Source organism: Apteryx mantelli, chromosome 1 (genome assembly GCF_036417845.1).
Source record: "Apteryx mantelli isolate bAptMan1 chromosome 1, bAptMan1.hap1, whole genome shotgun sequence".
Taxonomy (NCBI): Eukaryota; Metazoa; Chordata; class Aves; order Apterygiformes; family Apterygidae; genus Apteryx; species Apteryx mantelli.
The window spans coordinates 19498295-19513096 of record NC_089978.1 but is presented as its reverse complement, the minus strand read 5'-3'; the positions used below and the strand labels follow the sequence as shown (position 1 = coordinate 19513096).

Here is a 14802-nt window from a genome sequence, read left to right as displayed (position 1 = left end):
TTGTCTGCACTTCACTGTGGCTTGAAACTTCTCAATCTTCTACAACATTCCTTTGACCACCACAGCAAATGAAGAACAAACTGAAGATATACCGGTTGAGTTATGAATTAAATTTAACAAATCATCTAAGGAAACATAATGCAGAAGAGACTGAAACATACAGCTTGCAGAGGTGCTGAGCAAGAAGTTAATGCCCAAGTCAATGGGAGCTGCAGCTGCTCAGCACTTTTGAGTATCTGTTACTAGACTTTCAGACGAAAAATATACTAAGGCAAATGTTCTCGTTACTCCTGTATCTGCCTACTTTAGACATCTAACATTTGGGGAAGAGGGAATTTGGATTTTTGCTTTGGTCCTTTGAACGAAATGTTAGGTGCTCAATGTAATTGGTGAGAAGAATTTTAATAGTAGAGAAAATGTTTTAAGATGGCCAACACTTATTTTAAATTCCACTAAAATATGCCTTCCAAATTTTCAGAGAAGTTCTCTTCATTTTTTCTGATTATTTTTCAGTCTAAGAAAGTGACCCATATAATGGTAGATGACTCCTTTTTCTTGCCAATAGGAGATACCAAGGTGTAAATTGATGACAATTTACATTATTAGTCAAAGCTGTAAAATATAGTCACTGAAAAGAAGAATATCACCCATTTGGACATCCCTGATGGTTACCTCTGGCAGCAATGGCAAAATAGCTGTGGGAAATACCATTGAGCACAGTTACAAACCTGGGTTTGCAATGACAGCCCTAGGACACCTGTGGGACTAATCAACTTACCTAGCACAGCTTTTTCCCCTGTATGGTTGACTGCCATCTTGGACAGCTGCAGTAAGCTCACCACCAGCTTCACTATGGCAGAGTCTTCTGGGTTTTCTATCATTCAGAAAGAAAAGTAAACCCACAAAACATCATTGTGTTATTTGTAATGAGAACGTATTAGAAGAAAACGCTGCTTTAATAACTTGCACCTACAAATGTCAACATGCATTATTAATGTTGAAGCAAGTTGGTATTAAACAGTTCATAATAAAAATTATTCATTTTTCCTATTCATCACATCTTGAAAAAATTTCTACTTGTAACTTTGACTATACCAAAGAATCCCCATAACTAGAACATACAAATGCTATTTTCAGTGTTTTGCTGTAGAAATAATAATTACATACATGAAATATTACCATCAATTAAAACAACAATATTATTCAAAACACAGTGAAGTCGTACTACATCACTCCAGTGACAGCACTCAAGCTAATATCATCAGTGACTGTTCAAAACCCGATCCCAGGAAACATCCCAAAACAACACTTTCTGCCTGCAAATTCACAGCCCTCAGCATCAGCTAAAAAATTGTATTCAACATTTGAAGGCAACTAATAAATCTTGTCTAACAGAATGTAAAGAAAAAAAAAAAACATCTTCTCATTCACTCAACTGTGAGTGTGAATGCAAAAATGTCAAATTTCATAAACATACTGATGGCTGCTGAAAAAATAATTAGTAGACCTTGTTTGGCGTTCATAAAAACTACTGTTAGTTTTTAAAAAAATATGTATTTTAGATTTGAGTCATAATTTGGTAGATTCTTCAAAGTCTGTACAAGTGGCATCAAACACACATAGAATAACTAATGAGGCCTGCAAACCAGTTCCTTGATCACCTATATACTTCACTACACTTCAAAAAATGTATTATAAAAATTTAGTGGTAGGACTGTTACTGCCTATAATTACCATTTTTTACTACTTACATACTAGTTTTTATTTACCTAATTACCTTTGCAAAATCATAAACTCTTTGCCAAACTATAAACTCTATATTTCCATGTATATTTGCTGCCTGAGGTCTTTTTTTTTTTTAGTAAATATTTCAAACGAAATATTTTTGTTCTTTCCAGGAACAGGGCCTAGGAAAAAATATGATGATTTGCCTATCTAAAAAAATTAAAAGAAAAATGTAGCAATATTTTCTCTGAAAAATCCCTGTTGCTCTAATGTTTGGAATTGAAACCTGAAATTGCATTTATGCTTGTTTTATGCCTTTGGAAAAATGAATGCACATGTGGCCAAACTGCAGTAGTTATTTCTTAAATGTATCTTTCAGTCTACAGTTTTATAGCCTTTATCACTGACTGGATTTTTTTCTTATTTTTAACACCTGAAATCAATCAGGTCAACCCAGGAAAAAAAAAGTTATTTTAAAGTGCTTAATACAGATTTTTAGTAAAAGGCACAGTCAAGGCAATGGGCCCATTGAGCCAGCTTGCATGCCTCCAACAGTGCAAGACTAAGCACTTCTCAGTTTCAGCTGATCAGCAGACTGGGGATTTCTGAGATCTTCTTACCTAATCCTATCTATGAGATATGGCTAACTCCTTTTAAAGCCCATTACACTTCTGATCTCCACAATACGTGGCAGGAAGTTCCATGATATAATTGTATCTTGTTAGAGAAAGAGATGTTCCTCCTCTTGTTGTCCACTTGCTTCCAGATGCTTTAATCGGTTCTTGTATTGTGGTAAATGTGGTAGCTGCTCCCTGTTCAGCTTCCTCATACCATTCATCAGTTCATTAACCTGTCTGTATTCCCCTTCTATCTCTTTTCCAAGCGTACAAGGCCTAGATTATTCAGGTGCTCCTCTGACAGAAGTTGTTCCATGCAGGCTTGTTGCCATTTTACTAATTCTCTTTGCAAGAGAATTTTGAGATTAAAATTGCAAATAATATTCCAGATGTGGGGACATAATGCACTTACACCACAGCCTTATGACAGACTACTATTCTTCCCCATGTTTTACTTTGTACTTATTTACAGTGAATTACATCAGCTCTCTTTATCTTCCAGTCATTTGGTAACACAAGCAGACAAAGACCTGATGTAGAGGAGAAAAGTGAAATGGTCTGGTACAAGCATCTGAAAATCAAAATAGGAAGGAACTGGGTCTGGACTAAGGGGTAAAAACAGTAGGAAAAGAACACTGGGTGAGGTTCAGATAAGCTAAATCCTACCATTTTCAAACTTCAGTGAGGTTTACTTCCAAAAATACTGTGCCTTTAATAGAATCTTACTGTGCCTTTAATAGAATCTAGCTTCATAATACTTGAGAGATTCATGTACAAGGAAACTCATTAAGTAGCTGTAAAGCAACATACTTATATAAGATATTATACATATTCTGGTCATTCGCAATCGTACATCTCCCATTCAAAAACTGGAAGGATATTTTATCATCTCTGTCACATAACACGTTTTATAATATTTATAATATGCTCTGTAAGAGATATTTCAGATTTTGCATCAATAATACATGCCATTCTGTTACGCTTTAGAAGTTATAATACAGTCACATTGCTAAACATAAAAAAAAAGAGAACAGTAAAACATTTGATGCCAAATTAGAATTGGGTTATATGGCTACACATCTAAAACAAGATACAGAAAAAATAAAACAATCAGACATCTGTACCCTGGAAATATTTCAGGAGATCCTTCATCTGATCTTTATATTGTTCCAATTGTTTGCGTAAATCATACAGTCCTTCAAGGCGTGTTAAGGGCAGTGAATCACAGACACTAACTGAGAGAAAGTGATTAATTTCCTGCAAAACAACATTTTTTATTAAGCATATATAGCATACAAATAAAGGCTTCAAGAGAAGACATGTTTCTCAGCAGTTCACAATGTGGATATTAACAGATGCAAAGTAGGAATGGAGACCTACCAGCATCCCAGTTTCTGAAACAGGAACAAAATAATCCACATGTCTAATTTAAATCTTTCTCAATTACATCATATAACTAGAAAATTGTTTTTCATTCAAAAGTTTGCATTACAGCCACTATGCTATGAGATATAATTTAAAATACAATTACCTCCAAAAGAGAATATGCTCCTTTGCTGTATTTTATTTTCTGTTGAGTTGCTCGCAAATCTTTAAAAGCAGGATATTCAGGAAAAGGATCTAAGCATTTGATTGCTTGGTACAGATTTTCATTATCCTTATTATCTATCACCAGGTACTTCAACAAGCCTAGGACCTGAAAATAAAAAGTAAACAGAAAGAAAAGAGATAAAGAAACATCTTTGAGCCGTATCCCTTATTTAGGTTACAAAGTTTGTATTCTCCTAAGCTCCATTAAACTGACAACTCTATAAGAAGATTAGCAAGATAATTTATTTAAACTATTAAACATTATAGAATGTTTAGAGGCATGCAGAAATTACAGATACATGCTAAAAGGGTGAGGAGTTTTTGCCATTCCCCCTCCCAAATGGACATCAAAGCTTTTATTATTACAAACTGCAGTTTCATTCTCTTCGTCTTTAAATGAAGTTGATTTCAAATATTGGAAATATTCTGCAGAGTCAGCCACACACTGCACCCAAGCAGTCCTTCTGATGTTACTAGGGCTTTATTATTTTTACAAACTTTAGTGCTGGTAACTTTGAATCCTGGCAACTGCCTAAATATCATGATTTACTGCCCAAACCACTGAACTCTGAGCATTTGTTCTGGGACAGATCTACAATTTAAACAAATGCCTGCTAAAGGGGTAACATACTTTCTCTGCAAAAATGCTGCCTTTGTGCTTTACTTACTAATCAATGTAACTGGATATTCAATCCAGGCAGCTTTGAGGAGTCACCAATTTAAATTATGAGGTTTTTATCTGGGGACCTGCATTTACCTGAAAAAAGATCAACTACCTTCCATTCAATGCTAGAAGAAAAACTACCAGAAGAACCTGAAAAGCGATCACACACTAGAGGAAGGCCTTCTCTGCAGAACAAGTATGACATGGAAAGGTTTCATATTTAACAGCAGCACCAGTTTGGAGAAGTTCCTGCCCTCCCCACCTTGTTTCTGCCCAAAGACGCCATGGTACGTTGCCTTTGCAGTTGTGCAGGTACAGCTGTTTGCACAGACATATCTGATCATGGAGTTTCCAGTAACAATTTGTTCCATAAGCAGCTGAAATAATGAAAACTGTTTTTTGTACATATTTGTTCTTTGACTACTAGACACCTTCCCCTTCCCAAGGTTTCCATCATATTTCCTGAGAAATCTTCCACAAGGCAAGAAACAACTGTGCTGTGGCTAGCAGAGAGCTCTGCGGGTAACTGCGCGGCTGGTTGATGTGCTTGTACTGATTAGCTAACTGGCCATCACTAGCCGTTTACAAACGCCTAGGTCCTGCCTTTCTTTTATTTAGTGGTGCCACTGATTTGGTGTCTCTCCTCTGCTAAAGTAACAACTTCTACAAAACTCACCTGGAGATTTTAAACCACTTCCAAATTTGTCTGAAAGTGGCCCACAAATTCAAAGCACACATAAAAGACAGTATGACAGCATTAAAGTTCTTTACGAGATCATTTTAAAAAGAACACTTTTTTATAGGCTAAGTACATACAGAATTAGAAAGTGATACAGTAATCTCAACAATTATGATGAAAATACATCTCAATCACTGCTTTAAAGCCATAGAAATTACTTAAATACAGAACACAGTATCTGTCATAATAGAAGTACCAACGGTAAAGACACATTTACTTAAACAACTAAAGATATACTGTTACATCCCAAATAACGCTTTTGATATAAATCAAAATGGATAAAGATATCTGGTTTATGACAGTGAACAAAAGCTAACAGACAAGGAATAAACACAAACAGCAACTGCAAATCAAAACTACCTGTTGCTGAATCGCAGGCTGGTCCACAGCAAGAGGTATTAGGGTTCCTACAATAACATGAAGGTGGCTCTCTAGAGCATCATTGCAACAGGTGACCGCTGTGTGGCAAAGATGATGAAGAAGATCACAACAGAGTGAAAAGCTGCGCATGGATATGTCTCTGATAATAATGGGTCTGCCATGGGAAATACAAAAGTGAAATTAAAGAAATATAAATTGTCATTATCTCAAGTATTAACCTATTATACAACAGGGAAGAATAGGGGAAAGAGAGGAATATAAATAATCATTATAGGAGGAAATGATTCTGAACTAAAAATCATCAACACAATCAGCTCTAAGGATTTAGCTGAGAAGACCTAGGAAAATTGAATCACACGTTCTTTTCACAGAAGTTAAGTGTATCAGTATAAAAATACTTAAACAGGGTCAAAAACATAAACAAACATATTCCCAAAGGGGAAAAAAAATCTAAAAAGGTTTCTAGATTATCATTTGTTAAAACAATTTTGACATAAGGATAACAAAATGGAAACTCTCCCTCTGCATCCCTCTCTCTTTCACATAACCATTACCAAAAAAAAAAACCCTTGAGGTTCCAAAGGACCTCTAGAGTTCATCTGTGGTCCAACTTCCTGCCCAAAGCAGGGTCACCTTCCAATTCAAACCAGGTTCTCAGGGCCTTGTCGAGCTGAATCCTGACACTCTCTGAGGATAGAGAATCCACAGCCTTTCTGAGCAACCTGTTCCAGGATCCAAATATTCTCACTTGGAGAATCTTTTTCCTTATGTCCCACCAGAATTTCCCTTACTGCAACTGGCGGCTGCTACCTCTTGTCCTTTCACTGTGCAACTCAAAGAGGAGTCTGGCTCCACCTTCTCTGCAAAACCTCTTCCCCCTCCAGACAGTGCAGGGCAGAAATTAGATCAACCCCACTTATCACACTGGGGGTCTCCCACTCGACCGCCCACAGTTTGTCCATACCTCTCTTGTACTGGGGTGAGGGGCCCGCTACTGGACAGCAGTCCCAGATGCAGCCTCCCAGGAACCACACTTCCCACAACTTGCCTGCTACACTCCTGCCAGCACAGCCCAGCATGCGGTTAGCCTTCAGTGGTGAAAAGGCACACTGCTAACTCACATTCAGCTTGTCCTCCAGGACTCTCTGGTCCTTTTCTGCAAAACTACTTTCTAGCCAGTCAGCTCCCAAGCCTGAGCTGATGCATGAGGTTATTCCATCCCGGGTGTAACACTTGGGCATTGTCACTGTTGAACTTCACGAAATACCCATTGGCTCACTCCTACAGCTAGATGAGGTCCCCCTTGCCCTCCAGTGCCTCAACCATTCCCCCCAGGTAGGTGCTGATCACAATAGTAAGCCTGATAATAATGGCATTTACTATAAAATCTACATCTCTCTGCAATACTTCAGGGTATGAAATGCTTCCAGAAAGCAAAGCAATCAACTTCCACTTAATGACATTTAGGCGAATAACTGTCTTGGAAATCCAAAGCTAAACCACAAATAAGAAAGTATCTCTATTCCTCATGGAAGGTAAGAATCTTTAGGTAAATTTTAAGGTTGATGCAGTACTGGTTTTCTCAATCTGAAAACAAGCTAAAACAACATGTATTGATTTTCACTTGTTTTGTTAGTTGCTGATAGATGAGAATAGAAATGTTAATGCTCTTAATTACCTCAATCAGCATATTTTATTTCAAATATGCTTACTTTGCACTTAGTTCCACAATTTCCTTTTTTCTCCATGTCCTTTGAATGCGCAAATACTCCTTCCTATTCAGTCACCAAAATCTCCTAACTCTTATTTCCTGTAACTAATTTCCTGTAATTTCCTAAACTCCTAATCTCTATAATCTGATTTCCTGATACAAATATGAAATTCTGCACTATTGTAAACACTTAACTACAAGGATAGCACAAAATAGTCCTCATTTTACTAAGAGTTCTAAATTTAAATGTCCAAATTATCAAAGAAAGGCAATTTACAAACTCCACAAGACCATTTTTTGTGATTCTAAGGATTTGGAGTACAGTCTAGAAAGAAGATCCATAATCAGTTGACAGTCACACACATTTTTTGACTACTTTCTATACATGAATTAGCATCTACTAGCAATAATGAAATGTAAGGTTAGGACAGTAACAAGGCTGCAGAGACAAAAAGAATAAGAGGTAATCAATATATTTACCTGCTGTTGATATGGTGTATCAGGGTATAAATTACGTCTCGGAGGACAAAAGCCCATGCTCCTCCTAAACCATCCTTTATCTCTTTAAGTAACAGACTAACAAACAAATGATAAATTATAAGAACTCTGTGTTTCTTGTAAATGTTGTTTGTATCTGATGCTTGCTTACAAAGGGCCAGAAGAATTTTCTGGAATGAATCCTAAAAATGAACAGAACTGCTAATAAAAAGATAATTCATAATGCCAATACCAATATACTTTGCATCAAGAAAAAATCCTAAGCAATAGAGATATGTACTTTTTTAAAGGACATAGGCAAAAGGGCTTACTCATTTTTACTGTTAGAAACAAATAAAAAGGCAATGCAGAAACCAGTTCTCCAAGGAGGGGTATAGGCCCTTTAACTCTAAATTTTTTTTTTTTTTTTACATGAGAAAAATTATGCCTATATTTCAGAAAACCAAAGGGTTATGGCAGTTTTCATCTACAGTAGAAACATGAAATGAAAACCATAAAAAAGATCAGGTAGTGTTTCAGGCTATATTCCTTCAAACACAACATTCATATGTACAAAATGTAAGATGCTTTCATAGAATATGAATACAGATTGTAACAGTTAAATCTATACTCTTAAGAAAAAACCCATCCTATCTTTAAGTACTAGGTATGGTTGTGACACATTTTAAGAGAATTTACTCCACTGGCTGGCAATACTAACTTTTACATTCTTAAGTTTTAGATAAACTTGCTTCAGAAAAAGGTTTTTTTCTTATTCTTTAGATTGTTCGTGAATGGGCAAAGTAAGTTGTATCCTTCCCAACATATGTAATAAAAGAGCATAAACTTTAAAGTGATAGGTTTCAATGGAATGATGCTCGAGAAGGCAGGAATACGTTTATGATCTATTGCGAGCACAGTATTGTTTTATCTATCTTCCTACTGGCTGTTAAAAATGGGAAATGAAATGTCTAAAATATGAGAAACTAAAACATCACACTTAGTAAGGGAAGCAATCTTTAACATTTTAATTGTAGTTAGTATTTAGACAAAATTGTTCAAATGTAAATTCAGACTTATGCCAAAGAATAACATGACTCTAAATTACATCGGGTACATACAGATTTCTCCAACCTTTAAAATATTTCTATTTGTATATATAACGCAATTATACTTTAAGGATGTAATTTTTGTAAGGCTACTTTGCCCCCAAACTTAGGACTTCTTCCTTTTCAGAATGCAAACAAGAGAACAGAAAGATTTCTGAGGTTGTACTTATCCCCATATATATATGATGAAAACGCTTAATTAAACCAAAATCTATCTATAAAAGGAATGTTATACACTTAAAAAAAAAAAAAGTATCATGACATACTTACAGGGCTTTTAGAAAGAACTGCTACGAGACTTTTTAATTTGCTTTTATGACAACTGCTGATATAGTCCAAGGTTGCCTTAATCACATAAGATGGAAAATGAGGAGGATTAGGAGCAGGATCCAGTTCCCTGAATGAATAAAAGCAGTGTGTTATTTTTCCCAAGAATCAAAGCTTGTGTGTTAAATAAAATAGTCTCATTAAATAAAAAGGTAGTTCCTGGGAAACCTTTTCTGCTTTCAGTGAGAGGTACAAAAAGTATCAGGAAGGCCACATACTTGTTACTTTCTGTTGTTCTCTGACCACGTTTGGCAGTTTTGTAAGTTGTACTTTCTTTGATATTCTTTATTATTTTTTGAAACATAATATGATAAAAAAAAACAAATTTATCTCATCTAAGATATTTCATAGGAAAATCTAATTGCAAGTCACGGCAAAGCTTCTGTATTTCATAATTCTCAGAACAATGTGGTTAAGGAAGTAAACAGAAATGTCTGAGAAGAGAGAACACATCCCCACCATAATGAAAGGGATAGGCAACTTTTCTGGGACCTTGAAGAGAAAAAACATATATTATGATAGTAACAAAACAGTAAAAGCTAAGTTTCATGATTCTTATCCTTACCATTCCATTCTTCGAAAGAAAAATTTTGGTTTCAAGCAGACACCAGGACGTCTGTAAATAAACTCACTGAAACAATTCTCTTTTATGAAGTTCTGAAAACCTTGGTGTTTAACTTTGGTGAAAATCTGCATAGTTGAGAAATGCTTTGCTTGCTTTTAATGTTATATTTCTACATTAAAAATATCTCCTTAAATTACTTCAGGCAGTGTAATTTTTTTCCTGATAGCTTGTATCTAAACACAAAAATCTTACAAAATTATTTCCTGATATAATTATACAAATAGTGATATTTTTAGGTAAAAAGTATGGAGTGAAAAGCTCATAAAAATGAAGATATTTGGGTCATTAAGATATTTATATTAATTAGGAATTCAGTAGTTTATCTGGCACTGGTTAAGCAACCTCCTTACCAAAGGCAAGGGCTGCCACTATAAGAACTGTTAGGAAAGGTAATGACTTCTCAGTGACTTCTAAATATTTAAAGACCTTTAAAAGAAAGATTTGAATTTACAGACATTAAAATCTGACCAATTTTACAGAGAGGGTAGTTCCATACTAGTTTGAACTGATCTAAATTGGCATAGCCACAGCCCGCATCAGCAACATATAACAGAATTCTCTTGTCCACCTACTTATTCTTTCCATTAACTGAAGCATTACAGAGGGATTCTCCTTACTGACGTTAGGGAATAATGATGTGAGAAAGTATGCCGATAATATGTTATTATTAATGAAAATAAATCGTTTAAGTCTCAACTTCATAGCCATTTCTTCTTATGCCTGAAGGGCACGTTTTAATCCACAATGTTATACCACTATGATCAGTGCTTTAAAAATCTACAAGTCCATACCTTATGTATTTACTTAGATGAGCTCCTTCTGCTGCATTGGTGTCAGGTGGTTCATGTAAGGTCATCAACAGTTCAACCACAATCTCTGATAAGTTACTATGAGATAAACTGTCAATTTGCTAGAGGAGAAAAATAATGTTTTAATAAAAATAAAATTAACTAAAATAATTTAACACTTCTTTTCAAGTAAAACTATTTTCTTTTGTCTATCTGTTGAATTATCCATGACATACTATTCATTTAGAAATTATGCCTGGTTAGATCTCATCTACGACAACCACAGGTAGAACATAGCATTTTCTTGCTTTCTGTATCTGAAAACCCTTTTTATGGTAAATTTTACTACTAGTTCTAAATACAGAGTCTGCCTCTGGGGAAGAAGGAGGGTCTTCATGAAGTATTAATGAAATATTTTGCAAGTAAGACACAAAGAGACATTTGACAGGGGTACTCAGGGATGTATAACGAATGTAAGGATTTTTTTTATTACATTCTGAAAAGCATTAAACTTCAAGTCAACTGTCTGCCTGTAAGATGCTACTGATTACCTGCTTCAAAAAACTTTGGATAAAAATTATCTTAGTTTGGCTTTATTATAGTAATGCTCTTATGCCCATGAACTCAAGTTATTTACATTTTACAGAATACAAAGAAGTTTCTTTCAGGTCTGTTAAGTGCCATACAACTCAATTTATACATTTAAAACAGATACCTGTTTTCCTAAGCAATTTTCATCCTTAAGCATGTCGTAGACTTTAGAAGCTGTATCTCTTTGCTCTGCTACTTCACTCTTTCCATGGCTTTCATAGGCAAAATATGGGAGGATATTCACAAGTATCTTTGGAAAACAATCTGCAAGAACCTGCCTCCAGTCTTTTTCAATCGTGTTGGCAAGTGATTTCACATCTCCAAATTGACTTCTAATCACCAGGTGTGGAACCAAAACTTTATAACAAGACCTACATGTAGTAAATACATTTTCAAAATGTCCTTGAACTGCACATTTATTTTTGAAAAAATCTTATTTTTCAACCATACTATAGTAGAAACTACTCCTCTACATAATTAAACTAGTTACGTCTGTTTAGCTACTGCTATACAATAAATCTTACAAGTATAAATATAACACATAAGATACTTGGAACACATTTTAAAAGCTCTCAATATGCACTTCCTACAACAAAATCATGTTTCATTACTACTTTAGAAATTTGAAACCCTGTGTCACATTCGTAAATAAATCTAGATAAACTGCTCCCATATGGCAAACTTACCTGTAGAATTCCTCAAGACTTGTACAGTTCAGAAGAACATAAGGAAAAGTAGACAGGCTATATCCACTGTCATTTATTTTCAGCCACTCCATCACCAAATAGTCTAAATGTGATGTCATGAAGTCCACTATATTTTTATAGCCAAAAATGTCAGATACTTTTTTCAAAACCTGTGCATTAAATAAGATTATAAAGTAGCATCCAGGGTACATGATACTATGGTATATTAAAAATATTATATCTCCATGTCCTCCCCCAAACCTTTTAATGAGTATTTGTATAACTCATCTTCTATTTAGCATAAACTACTTTTGTATTATTTGTATCGTCGTATCTTCTAAGAGTGTAATCAGGAACTAAACTCTCCCTGTGAGAAGTGGTATGCAAAAACCAGACAAAGAATACATATTTTTCAGGGTAGAGACAAGCAGCAATAAGTAGAAAGAAGAGGTAAAAAGAAGAGGTGAAATACACTGAAAAATGACCAGCATGATAGGCTGCAGTCTGAACAGCAATTATTTCAGTTTGTCCTTGTGAATTGCAAAACAAAAATTCAGAAGAAGCATACCATTTTTCAATATACTGCATTTATTTTACAAGTTTTTCACAATGAAAAACTAGTTTTACTTCCACTGGCTAGAAACATTTTCTTAAATGAGCTCTGAAGTCTTTAATGTGATCTCTAATGTATTTTAGGCCTGTGCTTTTAACATACAGGATTTACAATTAAAATTGATATTTACAATGTCAACATTTCCGTGTTAACACTATATAGATTATTAAATACAAATATCTGAATGAATTTGTAATCAAGTCCCACATTAGCCATTCTTTGCATTAAAAAATGTAACAATCTTCAACATTTCCAAAAGTATAATTCCAACTTTGCTTTGCTTAATTTATAGCCTAAATATAAAAGGGAATTTTATACTTGCCTTTTTCACAAGGTGAGGTTCTAATCCGTTCTCTTTCATAGACTGGCAAATAGCAAACAAAGCTTGCTTTTCACATACTGGACTGCAGCACAGAACCATAGTTATAAGCATCAACAAAACTGCTTTCCTATTACACTGTTCGTCCAAAAGATCTTCAGGACTTGCATCACCACTGACCTTCAGTAAGCAATAATGAAGAATTTATATAAACACTACGTCAAAGCAAATCTCTCAATTCATAAAGGATGAACACTGATGAAAATCTTGCTTTGGTAGCTTAAAAGTTACTTCCCTCAAGTTGTCTGCTCTGCTCCTCAACCAGAAGTTACTGCCTTCAGCGTGTCAGCACAAGAAAACACTTCCTTGTATCTCATACACTCTAATTCATATAGCAGCATCTTTGCCTTCTTCATTTATCAGCAGTTTAAACAAAGGCAACACACTTAAAAAAGAAATGACTGAAGCACTGACAAGTCTTCTGCTTCTCTGCAAAATTTACTGCCTCCAAAACAGGCATGACAGCAAGATTTTGCCTAAGTTTTTTAACCATTCCCAAGAATAACATTTATATCAGCATACTAGAAATAACATAAACCTCTAATGCAAATAGGAAAGACCTATCTTGTAATTCAAATGCAATTCTTCTCCTCCTAAGGCACGGTGTTGATAAGTGATTAATATTCAATAAAATAACATGGAAGTGCAACGAAAGGATAGCAGCTAAAGAAAGATAAAAGGGAGCAAAGGCAAAAGAACAGGGAAGAGAGGCAACAGAGATGAGATGAGATGACACAGAAAAAGAGGGACGAGGCGACAGAAAGACAAAATGAGGCGACAGCCAGGGTGACAGGACAGAGAGCCAAGACAACATAAAGAGACTACATGACAGGAAGATGACAGAGTGATGGAGGCAAAACATTACGGAAAATGTACATGACAGTATGGCTAACAAGGAAAAGTGAAGCATACTAATAGAAAAATTAATAGCTACAGAAATTCTGCAGTAATATACATTGCTGCATGTGCAGTCATTGCACTAAAGTAAAATTTTTCCTTTCCTTGAATCTTCTTCCGAACCTTTTAATTTTTAAAGTAAATTTTGGTTTTGTGAAAATCACTGCTCTAATACCACTGGAAACATGATCTCTCTAACATTTACAAATCTGTTTTTACACTATACAGAACTGGAGGTCACGTTGCCTCCTATTCTCTATTTAAACGTTGCCTAGAATTCTGAGGCTACACTTTTCTTTCTTCCTAAGTGTTACTGTAGTAAAACAAACAACAACAATTAGTATTAAGCAGAAGAGCGGTCTGGAACCTACTCTAAAAAAGTTTACAAATTTGTCATGTGGGGAAAAAAGTGACTGACTAGATAAGTTAGGGATTTTCTGTCTACCACCTTGTTTCACCACCTTCAGATTATCAAAAGTCCAGAAGAATTAATGTTCTTAAAAAACTAAACACGTTCATTTTAAAAATCATCTTAAGCATAACCTGAAAGTTAGGCATAACTAATGACTAGATCTTGGTACCAGATTTCTCATTCCTTCCTGAACTCTGAGATATGCATTCTCAAAAGCCTTTTGCTGGAGCTTCAAAGGAAGAGGTTTCAACAATCCAGAAGAATCTCTCCATTTCACATCTTGAAACAAACTTGGAACAAGAACAATAATTATTAGCATAAAATTTCATCTACAAAATTACTGCATATTGTACACAGCAAAAAATAAGATTCTGCTTTTCTGAAAAATCCCAATTTTCTTCTTAACATTCTTGTACAACAATCTTTCCTTCCTCTCCCTCAAACAGTGCCAATAACAGTAAAAATATCTGC

At 35.0% G+C, this 14802-nt stretch overlaps 1 protein-coding gene across 2 annotated transcripts in view; it reads right to left on the bottom strand.

Annotated features, from left to right (window-relative positions):
* ATM (ATM serine/threonine kinase) overlaps positions 1 to 14802 on the bottom strand; it is an 82507-nt gene that overhangs the window by 39256 nt on the left and 28449 nt on the right. For both annotated transcript variants that reach the window (XM_067289966.1, XM_067289972.1), the window contains exons 23-33: positions 14501 to 14621; positions 12966 to 13142; positions 12031 to 12200; positions 11469 to 11715; positions 10757 to 10875; positions 9284 to 9410; positions 7908 to 8107; positions 5696 to 5870; positions 3874 to 4038; positions 3467 to 3599; positions 779 to 874 (exon numbers count right to left, since the gene is read on the bottom strand). In XM_067289966.1, coding sequence (XP_067146067.1) covers positions 779 to 874; positions 3467 to 3599; positions 3874 to 4038; positions 5696 to 5870; positions 7908 to 8107; positions 9284 to 9410; positions 10757 to 10875; positions 11469 to 11715; positions 12031 to 12200; positions 12966 to 13142; positions 14501 to 14621 — 1730 coding nt within the window. The remainder of the gene's footprint in view (positions 1 to 778; positions 875 to 3466; positions 3600 to 3873; positions 4039 to 5695; positions 5871 to 7907; positions 8108 to 9283; positions 9411 to 10756; positions 10876 to 11468; positions 11716 to 12030; positions 12201 to 12965; positions 13143 to 14500; positions 14622 to 14802) is intronic.